General features: G+C 53.8%; 1 protein-coding gene across 4 annotated transcripts in view; it reads right to left on the bottom strand.

Moving 5' to 3' along the window:
- Positions 1-1,550: 1,550 nt before the first annotated feature.
- Positions 1,551-16,323, bottom strand: part of MYOCD (myocardin) — a 471,189-nt gene continuing 456,416 nt past the window's right edge. For all 4 annotated transcript variants that reach the window (XM_073310471.1, XM_073310473.1, XM_073310474.1 and 1 more), the window contains 3 exons: positions 10,926-11,039; positions 8,864-8,921; positions 1,551-4,286 (listed from right to left, as the gene is read on the bottom strand). In XM_073310471.1, the coding sequence (XP_073166572.1) occupies positions 3,727-4,286; positions 8,864-8,921; positions 10,926-11,039 (732 nt within the window). In that variant the 3' untranslated portion in view covers positions 1,551-3,726. The remainder of the gene's footprint in view (positions 4,287-8,863; positions 8,922-10,925; positions 11,040-16,323) is intronic.

Below are 16,323 nucleotides of genomic sequence, written 5' to 3'. Positions count from 1 at the left end.
ATGCACTCTAAGGTGGGTAGAAAGTTGGCTAGATTGTCGGGCTCAACGGGTAGTGATCAATGGCTCCATGTCTAGTTGGCAGCCGGTGTCAAGTGGAGTGCCCCAGGGGTCGGTCCTGGGGCCGGTTTTGTTCAATATCTTCATAAATGATCTGGAGGATGGTGTGGATTGCACTCTCAGCAAATTTGCAGATGATACTAAACTGGAAGGAGTGGTAGATACGCTGGAGGGCAGGGATAGGATACGGAGGGACCTAGACAAATTGGAGGATTGGGCCGAAAGAAATCTGATGAGGTTCAATAAGGATAAGTGCAGGGTCCTGCACTTAGGATGGAAGAACCCAATGCACAGCTACAGAGTAGGGAACGAATGGCTAGGCAGCAGTTCTGTGGAAAAGGACCTAGGGGTGACAGTGGACGAGAAGCTGGATATGAGCCAGCAGTGTGCCCTTGTTGCCAAGAAGGCCAATGGCATTTTGGGATGTATAAGTAGGGGCATAGCGAGCAGATCGAGGGACGTGATCGTCCCCCTCTATTCGACATTGGTGAGGCCTCATCTGGAGTACTGTGTCCAGTTTTGGGCCCCACACTACAAGAAGGATGTGGATAAATTGGAGATAGTCCAGCGAAGGGCAACAAAAATGATTAGGGGTCTGGAACACATGACTTATGAGGAGAGGCTGAGGGAACTGGGATTGTTTAGTCTGCAGAAGAGAAGAATGAGGGGGGATTTGATAGCTGCTTTCAACTACCTGAGAGGTGGTTCCAGAGAGGATGGTTCTAGACTATTCTCAGTGGTAGAAGAGGACAGGACAAGGAGTAATGGTCTCAAGTTGCAGTGGGGGAGGTTTAGGTTGGATATTAGGAAAAACTTTTTCACTAGGAGGGGGTGAAACACTGGAATGCGTTACCTAGGGAGGTGGTAGAATCTCCTTCCTTAGAAGTTTTTAAGGTCAGGCTTGACAAAGCCATGGCTGGGATGATTTAATTGGGGATTGGTCCTGCTTTGAGCAGGGGGTTGGACTAGATGACCTCCTGAGGTCCCTTCCAACCCTGATATTCTATGATTCTATGAAAATCTATCTTTTGTAGTTAAAAACTTATTTTATGTTTTAATCCAAAGCAGTAAGCTTTGACTGGAGTGCTTGGGGAAAATCTCTGCTTACCACAAGTGTGCACTGTTCTCTTCACATTGAGGCAGAGGCAGACCAGATATTAAACCCATACACTGACCAGATTTGACCAGGGCAGGATGGTATTGCTCTGGGGTCCTAGGCTGGGAAGCTGGTGGTTAGAGAGCCTGCGTGTAACTGCAGCTGGGTGTGTCCCTATGTGTGTGAATGCTGATGAAAGTGCAGGCTGGAGGGCTTTGCAGCTTGTGACCACAGCACAGTGTGAAAGAGAGCCCAGGCTGGTGGGTCAAGGGGCTTAGTGGTACCTCAGTTCCAGGTGGCACCCCGGGGGGAACCTGTCACAAACTGAACACTGAATTCAGTGGCTGTCCTTGTCCCAGCTGAGCAAAATGAAGCAGCAATCTGAGAGCAGAGAGAGTGACAAGACAAGAGGGTATTTAATAAAGAAGGTGTTGTTGGTAACATAGCTGAGGAAACGTGTCTGTTTATAAGTTTTAAGTTGACAGCATCACTTTAAATAAGGAAATACATTTGTCGAGAGGAGAAAACTACCTGGGAAGCCCTGTACATTTAGGCAGTGCAGCAGCTAAACTAGTCTGGATTCAAGTGCTATTAAAATTCACCATGGAATGGTTTCTAAAATCGCTCACTTATAAAAAAAGAAATTCTTTTAACAAATTGCAACTTGTGATTGTTCTAGCTACCAGTGTCTGGTGAACATTTGTACAATAGAAAAGTGGTGCTTTAAATAGTGACTTTAAAAAGCTACTAACATGTTCTTTATACAACATGCAACAACATAATACCTCATCAACTGAGGCCAAAGAGGGTTGCAGAGACTCCTCCTCAGGCTCCAACAAATCTTCAGCAAGTTGCCCACATGGGAGTGTCCCCCTGTCCCACAGTCCCTTTGCACTGGGCTCTTCCCCAAATGACTGCATGGCCAGTGTGCTGCCCTTCCAGTAACACAAATATTAAATACACGCGGGCTGTAAATATTTTAACAATCTTTGTCAGCAACAATATTTTCTTTTGCAAAACAGCTGACAGGTAATTCCTAAAAACGTAGATGCATCCCTAAAACAGTAGACATCAGATTCTTTGGTGGAAGCCAAACGGTGACAAGATGGCCGTTTGTCACCGGGGACCCCAGTGAACAATATTGCACCATGATTCAGAGGAGAAAGGCAGGTGGTTTCCTACTGCAGCCAGTGCTGCAGCAAAGCATCCATCTCTGATGAACTGGGAAGAACGAGCTCCTCTAGCCTTGTGGATTCACAGCTGTTCTCTGGATGACCTTGCTCTGAGCAGAGCAACTGGTGGGGCAGCAGTAAACTCAGAAAATGGAGGGAGAGAGGCGCGAAGGGGAGAGGGATGGCAGGGAGGAGGGCTGGCATAGGGAGCATAGACTGCACAAGCAGATGGTCACACAAACTCCAGCCACAATTAAGGGCCTGTTCTGACCCATTGCATTTCTTGGGGAACACACAGGGGGGGCTATTTATTGCAATTGAATTTCTGTGGCTCTCCCCCACCCTCAGGGTTCCCTGCAAGTTCAGGGTTCAGGAGAGGTTCATCCTCAGGTTTCTTATACTGCAGAGAAAAGTGCAAGGGATTCCCCCCAGAGCTTCTGTTTGTTTACTTCCTGGTTCAACATACTCCTTGTCCCCTGCTGGAGACATATTTATACCACACCAGTTACTTATACCACATTAGTAGGAAATTGACAGCTCTGTCAGTGCATCAGGTTCTTTCAGTAGTTCTATGAGCAACCTGAGCAGCTGGAGTCAGGTATCAGGACATCTGTGGTGTGGGCTTCTTTGAGGTCAAATTATAAAATGTAACTGTGCAGCATGGAACACGCCTTGGCTTTCACTCACTAAAAGTGACCATATGAGATGTGCTCACATGAGTTCTGGCACATCTCTGACATGGCACAACTCTCTGCCCTTGACTGGACAGCAGCTGTCTGTGCTATGGGGACTTTGCTTCAAAACCATTTTTGATCAATGACTAATTGGAATGGAGACTGGAAGCAGAGCGAGGTGGACCTGGCTGTACAGTGCAGTGTGTTTTGTCACTGTGGTGGGCAGACAGCATGGCACTAGCTACCCACAATACTTCTGACCAAACTGGGCCTTTCTCCATGGCTAAGATGTGCCGTGCAGTATTTCTTAAAGGAGATGAGGCAGCTTTCGGTAGCAATGCCTTGGACCCTGTTCTGGATGCTTTCATGCTTCCTCCCAGGTGAGGTCTCTTTTCCACACAATATGTCACGAGCTACTCCAGTTCTCATGTGAATGGCTGCTAAAACTGAAAAAGTATAAAAAAATGTTTTAGAGAAGTCTAATTTTTAAAAGGCATCAATAGCCACATAGGTGTGAAACATAAAGGCTCAGCGTCATTATGCTGACAATTCTTAGTCACTGAAAAAGGACAGGAATTATGTATTGGGAAAAATCCAGTTTCCCCTGACTGGTTCGCACATTAGCCCTTTGGGCCAGAACTCAGTTCCTGTTGGTTCTGTTGTTTAATGAAAGGACTTGTGGTTGGCTGCTTTTGCTGTACATTCCCATCTGTAGTGCCCCCACCTTTCACCACTGCTGTAAGTGAAGGTCCATGGTGGTGTTTAAGCTGAGATCAGTAACATCTAGGAAATCTATATTGAAGAGGCTGGGCCCGGTGGTGGTGAAAGAGCCAAAGCCAGTGGCTGAGCTAGGTGGGGTAAGATCCAGCCATTCCATCGTTTCCCAGGGCGATTCAGTGAAACTCATTTGTAAACCGGAGCCTTCACCAGAGGAGGGTGACAGCTGGGTCTCCATGGGCGAGAGAGGAATCTCCTGAGATGTCAGAAGTTCATCTGCAACTTTGCTGGAAAACCCATCCATCAGCCCTTCAAAGTGAGACTCCTCACCGCCCATTTTCAGGAGGGGGATCTCGCTGACCTTTCCCAGGGGACTCTGGGAATTTAATAAGACTTCAAGGTGAGTGTCATTGCTGCCTGTGCAGTGGTCAAATGAGAGTTGGGCTGAGGAAACATGTTCAAACGGAGCAGAGGCCTTTGGAAATGAAGTGCTGGTGTTCCCTGAAGACACCGTTATCTGAGGTACTTTTTGGAGGCAGGAACGATCTTCTTTGGCAATGGCTGGCATTTCTGTTTGCAAAAGGAAATGGAGAGATTAGACCCACACCATGTAACAGCCTGAGCCATCTGCACTGGCCACATGCTTTGACTACCTGCTTTCCCTCAGAGCCTACCCCACCGTTTTGTTCCTCTCAGGGTTCCCCCAACCTTATCAGTGCAAAAACGGACATCTTCCAACAAGACCTCCTTCCTCCCTGCACCATTTACCCCCCCCACACACTTCACATCCATCCACCAGCTCCCTTTTCTCCAGCTTATCAAACACAAACTGCCCGTCTTCAGTTGCAAGGCTCTTCCTGGCTTAGCCCTGTACTATTTATCCTCTTATCTGCAGTCATGCTGCCGCCAAGGATGCCAGCCTACACTGCCCATGAGTTTGATTTTCCAATACATGCCGCTGTGCATGGGAGGAGTTCCCCAGAGACATCTGAAAAAGCATCACACTGTCCTCCTTCAACTGCCTCCTTGCAACAACCCTCTGCTAAGAGACCCAGTTAGCTCTCGGCCGTGTGGGGACAGAGAGTGCACTGGGACTGTTGCTACTGACATGGATCAGCATGGTCTCACTGGTGAAAGGAGAGCCAGCCCAGGGTATGTGGGGAAAGTGCGGCACTGAGTGGATGGTCCAACTGACTCTCAGGCTCGGGGTGACTCAGGATCAGAATGTTGCTCTGACCCTTTGTAAATAGGACACCTGGGTCCTTGGCTTTCTTGTCAAATCACCCCAGAATGGCCTGGTTTGTCCATGTCATACAGGGCTCTGCTAGTACCAGCCCTCAACTGCTCAGCTTCCAAAGTCACCACAAGGCCTACTCATGGAACGCTATAATCAGCAATGCCCGAGAACACGGAGCCAACCCATCTAAGGAGCGAGTGACAGGAGATGCTTTTAAAGTTTGATTACCTAGTATGGAAGCCAACTGACAGGTAAGCATCAATGATGCTTTCTCAATAGGCACTGGCATATGGACAGGGTACAGACAATGGCCCTGTAGGCCATCATCAGAGCAGATAATGCATCTTCGTAGCTCGTATGTGTGGGCAAGGGGCATAATTAGTGTTCCCCAAAGGGATGGGCCTAGGCAATGCTTGGCCTAGACATGGCCGTGGTAAATGAGTGTGGGGAATGGGCACTGTGTGACTCAAAAGCCATTAGTGGTTCACTGCTCTGTGTCAGCAATACCTGCCAGGCCCGACAGAGTCATTGTAACCAGCACATGGCTGGTATAGTATTTATCTCTAAAGACTGTCATATGAGGTATCAAATGAAAGCTTATATTCTACTGGTCAGCATAAGCATCATGAGATGTCTGTACAGGTGTTCTTCAAGAAGTTGTATGTATGTGCTAAAAATAGGTTTACACTAGGTAACTGGGCAGGGCTGATAACAGAGGTTATCAACACAGACAAAGGAATGTTGCTTTACCTGGCTGCATAGGTCTCAGATGTAAAGCAAGCCTAAGTCAATGGGTAATTACATTTGCATCGGAGGCAAAAGGGACGAACATGTTAATAGGCTAAGAAAGCTGCATGACTTCAGCTCCCGGGAGAGGAAACAGCAGAGGAGAAGACCTTTATCCGGGGGCACACTTCCAAAGGATACAGTGCCAAGGCTTACTGGACTGTAAGAAGGGTGTCCCCCTTTGTTGAGCAAATAGGACAGCACTTTTTGTATCCATGAAAGCTGGATCCTGGCCCTGGTGGCTGGTGATGCTGAGAGGTTGCTTTAGGTAAGCTGCTTATCTGAGACCAAGATTTTCACCTGCTAAAGTTATGTTTGTCTCTTAGAAGTGTGTTACACTCTGTTTTATTTGTAACCATTTCTGGGTTCATTACCCTTCTTTATATCATTGAAATCTCAATCTTTCTTAATAAACCTCTCTGTTAGATCATATGAAGACCTCTGGGCTGTAATACTAAGCAAAGCGTGAATTCTTAGTTGGAGATAGCAAGATAATTTCTGTGAGTCGCCAATGGCAGGGGCTGGGTGCTCCAGGGGAATGGTTTCTGAGGGGGCTCAGGAACTGCAGTGCACAAGTGTTACCTGTAAGGCAAAGTAAGGGCTGACAGAGCCCCGAGAACTTTGTTTGGCATGGGTAGCAACTTAGCACCAGCAAATCTGTCTCTAGCTGGAGCAGAGGGGTCACACAGTGACTAACAGCTCTGGGTCCCCCTGAGAAAGCATCACAGGATCATTGTTCTCTGTGGGGAATGGGCACAGACAGAGCTCTCTAGGGAACGGGCGCGGGCGGTGCTCTCTCGCTAGGGAACGGTCACAGGCAGTGCTCTGTCTCTAGGGAACGGGCGTGGGCGGTGCTCTCTCTCTAGGGAACGGGCGTGGGCGGTGCTCTCTCTCTAGGGAACGGGCGCAGGCGGTGCTCTCTCTCTAGGGAACGGTCACAGGCAGTGCTCTCTCTCTAGGGAACGGGCGCGGGCGGTGCTCTCTCTCTAGGGAACGGGCGCGGGCGGTGCTCTCTCTCTAGGGAACGGGCGCGGGCGGTGCTCTCTCTCTAGGGAACGGGCGCGGGCGGTGCTTTCTCTCTAGGGAACGGGCGCGGGCGGTGCTTTCTCTCTAGGGAACGGGCGCGGGCGGTGCTCTCTCTCGAGGGAACGGGCGCGGGCGGTGCTCTCTCTCTCTCGAGGGAACGGGCGCGGGCGGTGCTCTCTCTCTCTCGAGGGAACGGGCGCGGGCGGTGCTCTCTCTCTCTCGAGGGAACGGGCGCGGGCGGTGCTCTCTCTCTCTCGAGGGAACGGGCGCGGGCGGTGCTCTCTCTCTCTCGAGGGAACGGGCGCGGGCGGTGCTCTCTCTCTCTCGAGGGAACGGGCGCGGGCGGTGCTCTCTCTCTCTCGAGGGAACGGGCGCGGGCGGTGCTCTCTCTCTCTCTCGAGGGAACGGGCGCGGGCGGTGCTCTCTCTCTCTCTCGAGGGAACGGGCGCGGGCGGTGCTCTCTCTCTCTCGAGGGAACGGGCGCGGGCGGTGCTCTCTCTCGAGGGAACGGGCGCGGGCGGTGCTCTCTCTCTCTCGAGGGAACGGGCGCGGGCGGTGTTCTCTCTCTCTCGAGGGAACGGGCGCGGGCGGTGTTCTCTCTCTCTCTCGAGGGAACGGGCGCGGGCGGTGTTCTCTCTCTCTCTCGAGGGAACGGGCGCGGGCGGTGTTCTCTCTCTCTCTCGAGGGAACGGGCGCGGGCGGTGTTCTCTCTCTCGAGGGAACGGGCGCGGGCGGTGTTCTCTCTCTCTCTCGAGGGAACGGGCGCGGGCGGTGTTCTCTCTCTCTCTCGAGGGAACGGGCGCGGGCGGTGTTCTCTCTCTCGAGGGAACGGGCGCGGGCGGTGTTCTCTCTCTCGAGGGAACGGGCGCGGGCGGTGCTCTCTCTCTCTAGGGAACGGGCGTGGGCGGTGCTCTCTCTCTCTAGGGAACGGATGTGGGCGGTGCTCTCTCTCTAGGGAACAGGCGTGGGTGGTGCTCTCTAGGGAACAGGCGTGGGTGGTGCTCTCTCTCAAGGGAACGGGCACAGGCGTCGCTCTCTCTCTAGGGAATGGACAAGGGCGGTGATCTCTCTGTAGGGAACGGGCGCGGGCAGTGCTCTCTCTCTAGGGAACGGGCGCGGGCGGTGCTCTCTCTCTAGGGAACGGGTGCGGGCGGTGCTCTCTCTCTAGGGAACGGTCACGGGCGGTGCTCTCTCTCTAGGGAACGGGTGCGGGCGGTGCTCTCTCTCTGGGGAACGGTCACGGGCGGTGCTCTCTCTCTAGGGAACGGGCGCGGGCGGTGCTCTCTCTCTAGGGAACGGATGCGGGCGGTGCTCTCTCTCTAGGGAACGGATGCGGGCGGTGCTCTCTCTCTCTAGGGAACAGGCGTGGGTGGTGCTCTCTAGGGAATGGGTGTGGGTGGTGCTCTCTCTCTAGGGAACGGGCGCAGGCGGTGCTCTCTCTCTAGGGAACGGGTGCGGGCGGTGCTCTCTCTCTAGGAATGGATGCGGGCGGTGCTCTCTCTTTAGGGAACGGGCGTGGGTCGTGCTCTCTAGAGAACGGGCGTGGGCGGTGCTCTCTCTCTCTAGGGAACGGGCGCGGGCGGTGCTCTCTCTCTAGAGAATGGGCGTGGGCGGTGCTCTCTCTCTAGGGAATGGGCGCGGGCGGTGCTCTCTCTCTAGGGAATGGGCGTGGGCGGTGCTCTCTCTCTAGGGAATGGGCGTGGGCGGTGCTCTCTCTCTAGGGAATGGGCGTGGGCGGTGCTCTTTCTCTAGGGAACGGGCGTGGGCGGTGCTCTCTCTCTAGAGAATGGGTATGGCTGATAACCACAGGACAAGCTCTCCACAGGAAAGTGGTTACAGTAATGTACATGAGGATTTGTTAAAAGCAAAGCTCCCCAGCAGTGGTGGACATGTGCAGGGTGCCTCCAAAGCACTGCTCCACTTGTGTAATGGAAAACAAAGCTTTAAAACCAGCCTCAGCCATTCCTTCCTCAGGGAAAGCCAATGCAAGATGTCAGCCTCAAAGAGGCTGCTCCAATGGGGCTCTCACGGTGACCACGGCGCTGAGCATGCTTTTCCAGCAAGGGCACTGTGCGTAAGGTATCAAATCTCTGCCTACCTCCACTCTCAATCAGCACATCCAGGAGCTCGTCCATTTGCTGACTTCGAGTCATCTGCTGCAGCAAAACACCACAAGAGGAGAGCAGGGGGTTAGAAGCGGTTTCTCAGGCCAGGGGCCAGAGCACAAGATGCAGCTTTGCTAGTCCTAGAGTGCTGGAAAGGTGAGATCCCATGCTATGCTGAAGAGTATGCTGAAACCCCAACGTGTGACCGGGATTGGCATCCAGAGACGGGGAAGACAAAGGGAATCCCTGGGACCAAGAGGACTCTCCATGCAGTGTGGATGTGCTTGGCTCCCGATTTCCTAATTTGCTGTGGCTAGTGAGCAATGAGCTGGTCTCTGTCCCCTCCCTGCAGGTAGAACTGAGCTCATAGGCTCCATAGTCGCTGCACAGCCATCTATTACAACCATTTAAATCAGCCTCTGCTTTGCAGCTGGGCTTCAGGAGCCTGAGGACCAAGTTGGGTGCACACAGTCTCCTTGGGACTCTTGTGCCCAGCACACTCAGTGCTTGCCCCAGAAGATGCCTGCTCCCCCATGCCCTCATCCCCCTGCTGTCCAGCTGAGCCTTGCTGATGAAATGCACTTTCCTTGTTGTTTCCTTTGATTTAAATACAAAATGACTCCTTGTCCCCCAGCCATTATATGCCAATACTTAGTGCTATCCAATGGCCCACGTAGGATGAGTTTGGTGGTCTCAGTCTAGTTACCAATGGAACTACTATCCATCATCACAGCTGGCACTAAGTGGCACCCTGATTGCAGTCTCATGAGATGCCAGGGATGAAACGGACTACGGAGACTGAGCTACCCCCGCCACCTCAGGCACAAGGCTGAGGCACTCTTGCAGGGGGCAGAGCAGGCCAAACTTGTACTTGCTCTGGGTCTAACTACAGGAGCCAAGATTTTCCAAAGTGACTAGTGATTTGGTGTGCCCAAGTTGGGACACTTCAAAGGGGCCAAGTTTCCAAACAGTGTTGAGCGCCCCCACCCGCTTGGAGCTCACATCCATTTGAGGTGTCTCAACTTGGGCACCAAAAACTGGAGCTCTCCGTATCACTAGCCCCTTCTGCTCTGCTTGACCAGGGCATCAGTCTGCAGAGCTGTCAGCCTAGCACCTTCACCAGCACAGTATTCAAGTCAAATCAAGTCTGATGCTTTTCTGTCACACTGAGACAATTGTTTAGCAGCTAACGCCTGCATGCACAACAGGGGTTAGGCAGCTAAGGCCCAGTTTCTGGAGCACTGTAATGCACAAAACTCCAGCTGCTCCCATAGGTGCCTAGGGTTACTCAGCGCCTAATAGTTTGCAGTAAATGTTCCCTAGTGCCTGTGTTCCTGCCGCTGGGCATGTGAACCTGGCCCCCTGTGGGCATCCCACCTACGCCCCGGAGCAAATTCACAAACTGGGGGAAGAGCGGTGCTTGGCCGCCTAAGTCACATGCGGGACCCTGTCTGACAGGCACACTCAGAGGCTACCCACCTCTACCGGCCGGGGCCTCAGGTGAGCTCACACAAAAGAATACCCCCTTCAGGTAGCAGTAGGACTTGAACCGGGGTGGGGAAAGCTTTCCACATCCCTGGTAAGACCCCTAACCGCTAGGCTGACAGTTCTGGGTTATCATTGTTCTCCTTCCCTCTGGGATTCTTGCTGACAGCACAGGCACTGAGTGCCAAGAGAGCATTTGCACCTACCTCTGACCATGTACCCCTGTCACTGGCCTCTCCCGTTGGCTAGCTCATGCCTAGTGTGCTGGCTTTTGTGGATTGCAGTCTAAGGTGCCTCACTCTTCCCATTCAATGGACAGGGAGCCTGGGCACCCAACTCAGGCTTTGTGGATCACAGTGATCTTCTAGGCACCTAATGCCTTTTGTGCACTTAGGCCTAAAATGTCAGTTCAAGCTATTTCTCGTACACATCCAATGTGCCTGCTTCACTCACAGACCAGGCGATGTGCTGTAATCGCCACAGCTGCTACTTCCATAAAACTCAATCAAAATAAAACAAGATCAAAATGGTAAAACCTATTCCTGTAGAAAATAAAAACCATGCAGTTACCTGCTTCACTGCATCCGCATAGGATGGAGGCTGCTTTACCTCCGAGAGGGCTGGGCTTGACTTACAAAAACTTGGGGATGGAATAGAAAACTTTTGACCTGCCTGCGTAGTCATCTGCGTGGGGGAAATATAGGGAAATGTAATCAATCCACAGGCAAAAGGTTATGCTCCTCTCTGCCTTTCTTGCTACCTTTATTTGGGGCCCAAGCCGCCTCTCACCCCAGTGTAAACCAGAAGTAACTCCACTGGAGTCAATGGTATTACACCAGGGCCAAACCAGACTAAGTGAGGGAAGAATCAAGCCTAGGGACAGGACAGATGGATTCAGGAGACTAGTTATGAGTTCCCCTAGCTATGAGGAAATCATTCAGGTCTGTCTGTATGCACAGTTCCTGTGCATTTTAACATGAGGTGACCCTGAGCAGTTTGTCTTTCAGCACCTCTGTTCAGCTCAGTTCTGAACATTCCTACACCAGAACAAGAGGAAGAGCAAAACCAGGCAAAATAATATGCTGGTGAAAAATATTGGCCAAACATAGACAGCAAGGTCCCAAAGATACCGCGTTACTGGTGCATGAACCCACCTCTTCTGGCCTTATCTCCCTTCTTACAGCAGCCCTAGCTGATCCTGACCAGGTCTTATGCTAATCAGTGCAATGCTTGTTTGTTGACACCCAACCCGAATTCCACTGTATGACTCAATTGTCTGAATCACTGGACAATGCTCCAGCTAGGAAATGCAGTAACCCCAGCACTCATCTCTACTGCCCCTTGTCAAAGGGTCTCTAGAGGCACAGTGGGTCAATTCTCTGGACCTTCTCTGAAGATCTGGTTTACATGGGTTAGGGCATCCTTGCAAAACTGTCATACTAGATCCCCCTCAGCCTGAAATCTCCTGCCCTTCACTTCTGATGTTCGTGGAAAAACTGCTTCTGTTTTAAATGTCCCAATTACTCGCCCTAAGTAAGTGGTGAGAAGAATACTGTGAGGCCGGATTAAGCCACAAGGGAATGAGTTGCACAGGTTTTATCCTGCAGTTTTTCTAATCCCACCCATTTCACCACTTCAGAAAACAGACGCAGAGCATTTACAGAACCAGTGGTGTCTTCTTCTTAGAAGGGGCTCACACACTGGCCTAGCAGGAATCTTGCAACTCAAAGATGAGTTTCTTGGTAGAGGTTCTGAGGGAAACTTGCTAGAACACCTGCTCATTTTGTTCTGGGTTCTTGCCAATGAATGTGACTGAGTAGCATTCTGCATGCAGCCTGTTATGCAGCAGGCCAGACAACATCAGAACGGTCCCTTCCGGCCTTAAAGTCTATGAATCTGTGAAAAGATTAGCTACCAACCTCCTCCCTGCAGATAACAAATTCCTTTCCCTTTCCTTCTACTTTGCTCCAAGACTGCTCTGTCCCTGCTGGCTGGCTCTGTCTCCCCTGTTCCCATGGTGTTATCATGGCAAGGTGCAGCATGACTGTGGCAGGCAGTGTTATTTCTGGGAGTGTTGATTAGTGTGGGAGTGATGCACACATATCCCAGCAGCAGCAGCTGGAGCTCCTTCTTCACCAGGATTCTCAGTGACCCATCAACACCCCGAATGGGAACCAAGAGGAATGGCTCAGATCCATCTCACAGAGAGCACAGGTCATTAATGCTGCTCTGTCATACACGCCCTCCTCAGGTGAGGACCCCCGGCACTAGTGTGACTTCCCAGTTGGAGATCTGAGAGGCAGCCCCAGCTGGGAAGGACTCACGCCAAGCACAGTTAGGCTCAGAACCTTCCCAATGGCCTCGCTCACATCAGGGCAGAGGAGGGGGTTGCTGTGGGACAGGGAGCTGAGAAGACAGAAGAGCTGCCCTGGTTATATTGTTTATAGGTGGGCCTGGGTTATGGTGTCTGATTTTTAGCCACGTGAGGAGAATGTGGCCAGAGACTGGAACTGCAGAGGTAGGGTGAGGTGTCCCCCACGGCACCCGATATGCAGCCCCAGCCTCTCTCCACCTACCCTGCCAAATGGTGTCAATCAGAAATTTTGGGCTTGCAAATGTTCCATGCTCCCAAACGCTGACACCTGCACATGCAATTCAGGAGAGTCAGACACTCCTAATTCACACACACAGCTGGGCATGCAGAGTTGACCTGAGTGCAAACACAAGAGACCCTGAAATAAAGGCGATGATTAGAGGCCACTTTGGAAATTAAAATGATGACATTGTGCCCCTGCTCCCTGTGCCATGACCCTCATGCTCCCCAGGGTACGACCTGGCTCCCTGTGCCATGAGCCTCCTGCTCCCCAGGGTATGACCCAGCCCCCTGTGCCATTCCCCCTGCTGCTCCCCAGGGTACGACCCGGCCCCCTGTGCCATTCCCCCTGCTGCTCCCTAGAGTACGACCCAGCCCCCTGTGCCATTCCCTCTGCTGCTCCCCAGGGCACAACCGGCTCCCTGTGCCATTCCCCCTGCTGCTCCCCAGGGTATGACCCAGCCCCCTGTGCCATTCCCCCCTGCTGCTCCCCAGGGTACGACCTGGCCCCCTGTGCCATTCCCGCTGCTGCTCCCCAGGGTAAAACCCGGCCCCCTGTGCCATGATCCTGCTGTTCCCCATGGTACAACCCGGCCCCCTGTGCCATTCCCCCTGCTGCTCCCCAGGGTATAACCCGGCCCCCTGTGCCATTCCCCCTGCTGCTCCCCAGGGTATAACCTGGCCCCCTGTGCCATGACCCTGCTGCTCCCCAGGGTATAACCTGGCCCCTGTGCCATGACTCTGCTGCTCCCCAGGGTACGACCAAGCCCCCTGTGCCATGATCCTGCTGCTCCCCAGGGTACAACCCGGCTCCCTGTGCCATTCCCCCCGCTGCTCCCTGTGGTACAATCCTGTGCAATGGAGCTACAAGGACGAGGCCTACAACGCCCCATGGCACATACCCTCCCCCAGGCCAGGCAAGGGGACAGAGCTGTTTGTGAAACTGGCTGTGCCTGCTGGACATCACAGCTGGGTGCAGGTCTGTGTGTGCCTTATCTGGAGCGACAGAAGCTGGCCAGGGAGCCAGTGCAGAGTGGCCCTATGAGAGTCACGAACGAAGCCTGGCTTGGTAACCCTCAAATGCTTATTTGCTGGAATAGAGACTGGATGGAGAGGGCACCCCAGGCACGAGGCTTTAAAAGCCCCATTCACATACTGCTATTGCTCAGTTTGAACTGTAACAGTTTAAGCCTCTGTACCTGGGTATTTGCACCTTCGCCCCTTCCCTGCCATCCTAGTAAAACCCTTTCCCTTAGCCACATGCCTGAGTGGGTATGGGACCCTCCAAGGCTGGGCTACAAGGCCTAGCTGCTGAAGGCTACTGGCACCCTAGGAGTTTTGGGTTCAGAGGAACCCAATAATTACACCTGCTCCCTGGCTGCAACTCTGTTGCTCTCCACAGTACAACCCTGCTCCCTGTGACACCCCACAATATTGCCCTGATCCTGCTGCCTGTGTCACCTCCTATATTACCCCACTCCCATGGCCTGTGTCACCCCTCCAGTATCCAGCTCCCACTGCTTGTGCCACCACCTAAATTACTGCCCCCTCCTGTGCCCTGTGTCACCCCACTACAGTCTCCTGCTCCCTTTGCAACCTGCATAGTTTCTCCCTCCCACTGCCCGTCACTCACAGTGCCCTGCTCCCAGAGTCATCCTCCAGTCTTCCCTCCCTGTCACCCCAGAACGCCCCCTCCCCCTGCCGGTGTCACCTCTGGGGCACCCTCTCCTCCCTGCCTGTCACCCCCAGAGTACCCCCTCCCTGGCTAAGTCACCCCCACAGCGCACCCTCACCCTGCTTGTGCCACCGCCACAGGGCCCCCTCTCCCTGGCTGTGTCACCCCCACAACTTCCCCCTCCCCTGCCTGTCACCCTCAAAGGGGCCTCATGGGTGGCGTGTAATGGAGGCTGGGGGAGGCTAAGCCTCCGCTAATGCTTCCTGCCACGGCCCTGGGGCCAGGACGCAGCAGGGCTCAGAGCTCCTCTGGCTGTCCAGGACTTGGGGTGGCTCAGGCAGAGCATTCACGGCAGTTTGGGCAGATGGGCAGGGACTTGCGGTGGCTCAGGTGGGCAGGTCAGCTCTCGGGGAAGGGCAGGCCAACCATCTGGGGCTCCTCCGGCCACAGTGGGTGTCTTGGGGCTCCTCTGGCTGTGGTGGGCAAGAGTGAGGGGCCTTGGGAGGATGGGGCAGGACAGGGGGCTAGCCTCCCTGAACGGGGGGGTTCACGGAGAGCCCCCTCCCCCCTGCCTGTCACCCCCACAGGGTCCCCTTCCCTGGGTTTGTCACCCCCCACAGCTTCCTCCTCCCCACCTGTCACCCCCACAGGCCCCCTACCCTGCCAGCGTTACCCCCACAATGGCCCTCCCACCAGCGTCACTCCTCAGCACCCCCTGCCCTGTGTCACCCCCACAGTGCATCCCTTCCCATCGCCCCCAGAGTGGCCCTCCCCCACCTGTCACACACACAGTGCCCCCCTTCCCCGTGTCACTCCCACAGCACCCCCAGCTCTTGCAATGTTTTTGCTGTTACAGGATTGGCTGGTACGGGAGCCATCTGTGGTGAGCCCACCTTCTGGGGGTGAGCAACCAATCAGATCTGCTGCAGGCAGAGCTCCCCCTCCCTCTCCCCTCAACAGCCAGAGCCATTCTCACAGGAAGGGAGGGCGAGATAAAGAACCCAGCTGCTCCGGGTGGCCCCGCCCCCTCCTGCCTCTCTCCCTGTGAGCAACAGAGAAGGGAGGGTTCCTCTTCCCCTCCCTCCGCTTTGCAGCTCCCGCCTGGGTCAGGGCAGAGGGGGATGAGGGGCACCTGGAGCTCCCTAGCCTGGAACAGGGAGAGGGGACCCTGTGCAGCCCCCAAGCCTGGAAGGGGCAAGACCCAAAGGAGGAGCAGAGAGGGGCTGAAGTCTGGGTTGGGGCTGTCGCGGGGACAGCATTCATTGCTGGGCAGGGACGGGCAGTGTAGGGTGAGAGCTCCTGCAGCAGGGCCCAACTGGGGGCACTGGCAGCACTGATTGTCCCCCCCCCCCCCGGGAATAGCAGGGGAGCACCAACACACGACAAACCAAATACACAGCATCAACACTGTGAACAGCTCAGGGATTGGGGCTGACTCATGGTTTCTGATCCCTGGAGGTCAGCAGTGGTGTGCAGTCTCCCCTGACAGAGCCGGCGCTGGGTATAAGTAGACTAAGCAATTGCTTAGGGCCCCAAGCAGCTCAAGGGCCTCCCTATTTGCTTTTTTAGTATGTGTTATGCGGGTGGCCTCCCAAAATATTCCCGCTTAGGGCCCCCTGGATTTGGGTAAGCAACCCCCGAAGCAACTGTACTACCTGTGCCCCCGGATTCCCAGAGCTGCCCTCCTCTTCCTGTGCTGT

The sequence above is a fragment of the Lepidochelys kempii genome, chromosome 14 (genome assembly GCF_965140265.1).
Source record: "Lepidochelys kempii isolate rLepKem1 chromosome 14, rLepKem1.hap2, whole genome shotgun sequence".
NCBI classification, from domain to species: Eukaryota; Metazoa; Chordata; order Testudines; family Cheloniidae; genus Lepidochelys; species Lepidochelys kempii.
The sequence above is the reverse complement of the archived record's forward strand: the minus strand, read 5'-3'. Positions and strand labels throughout refer to the sequence as shown.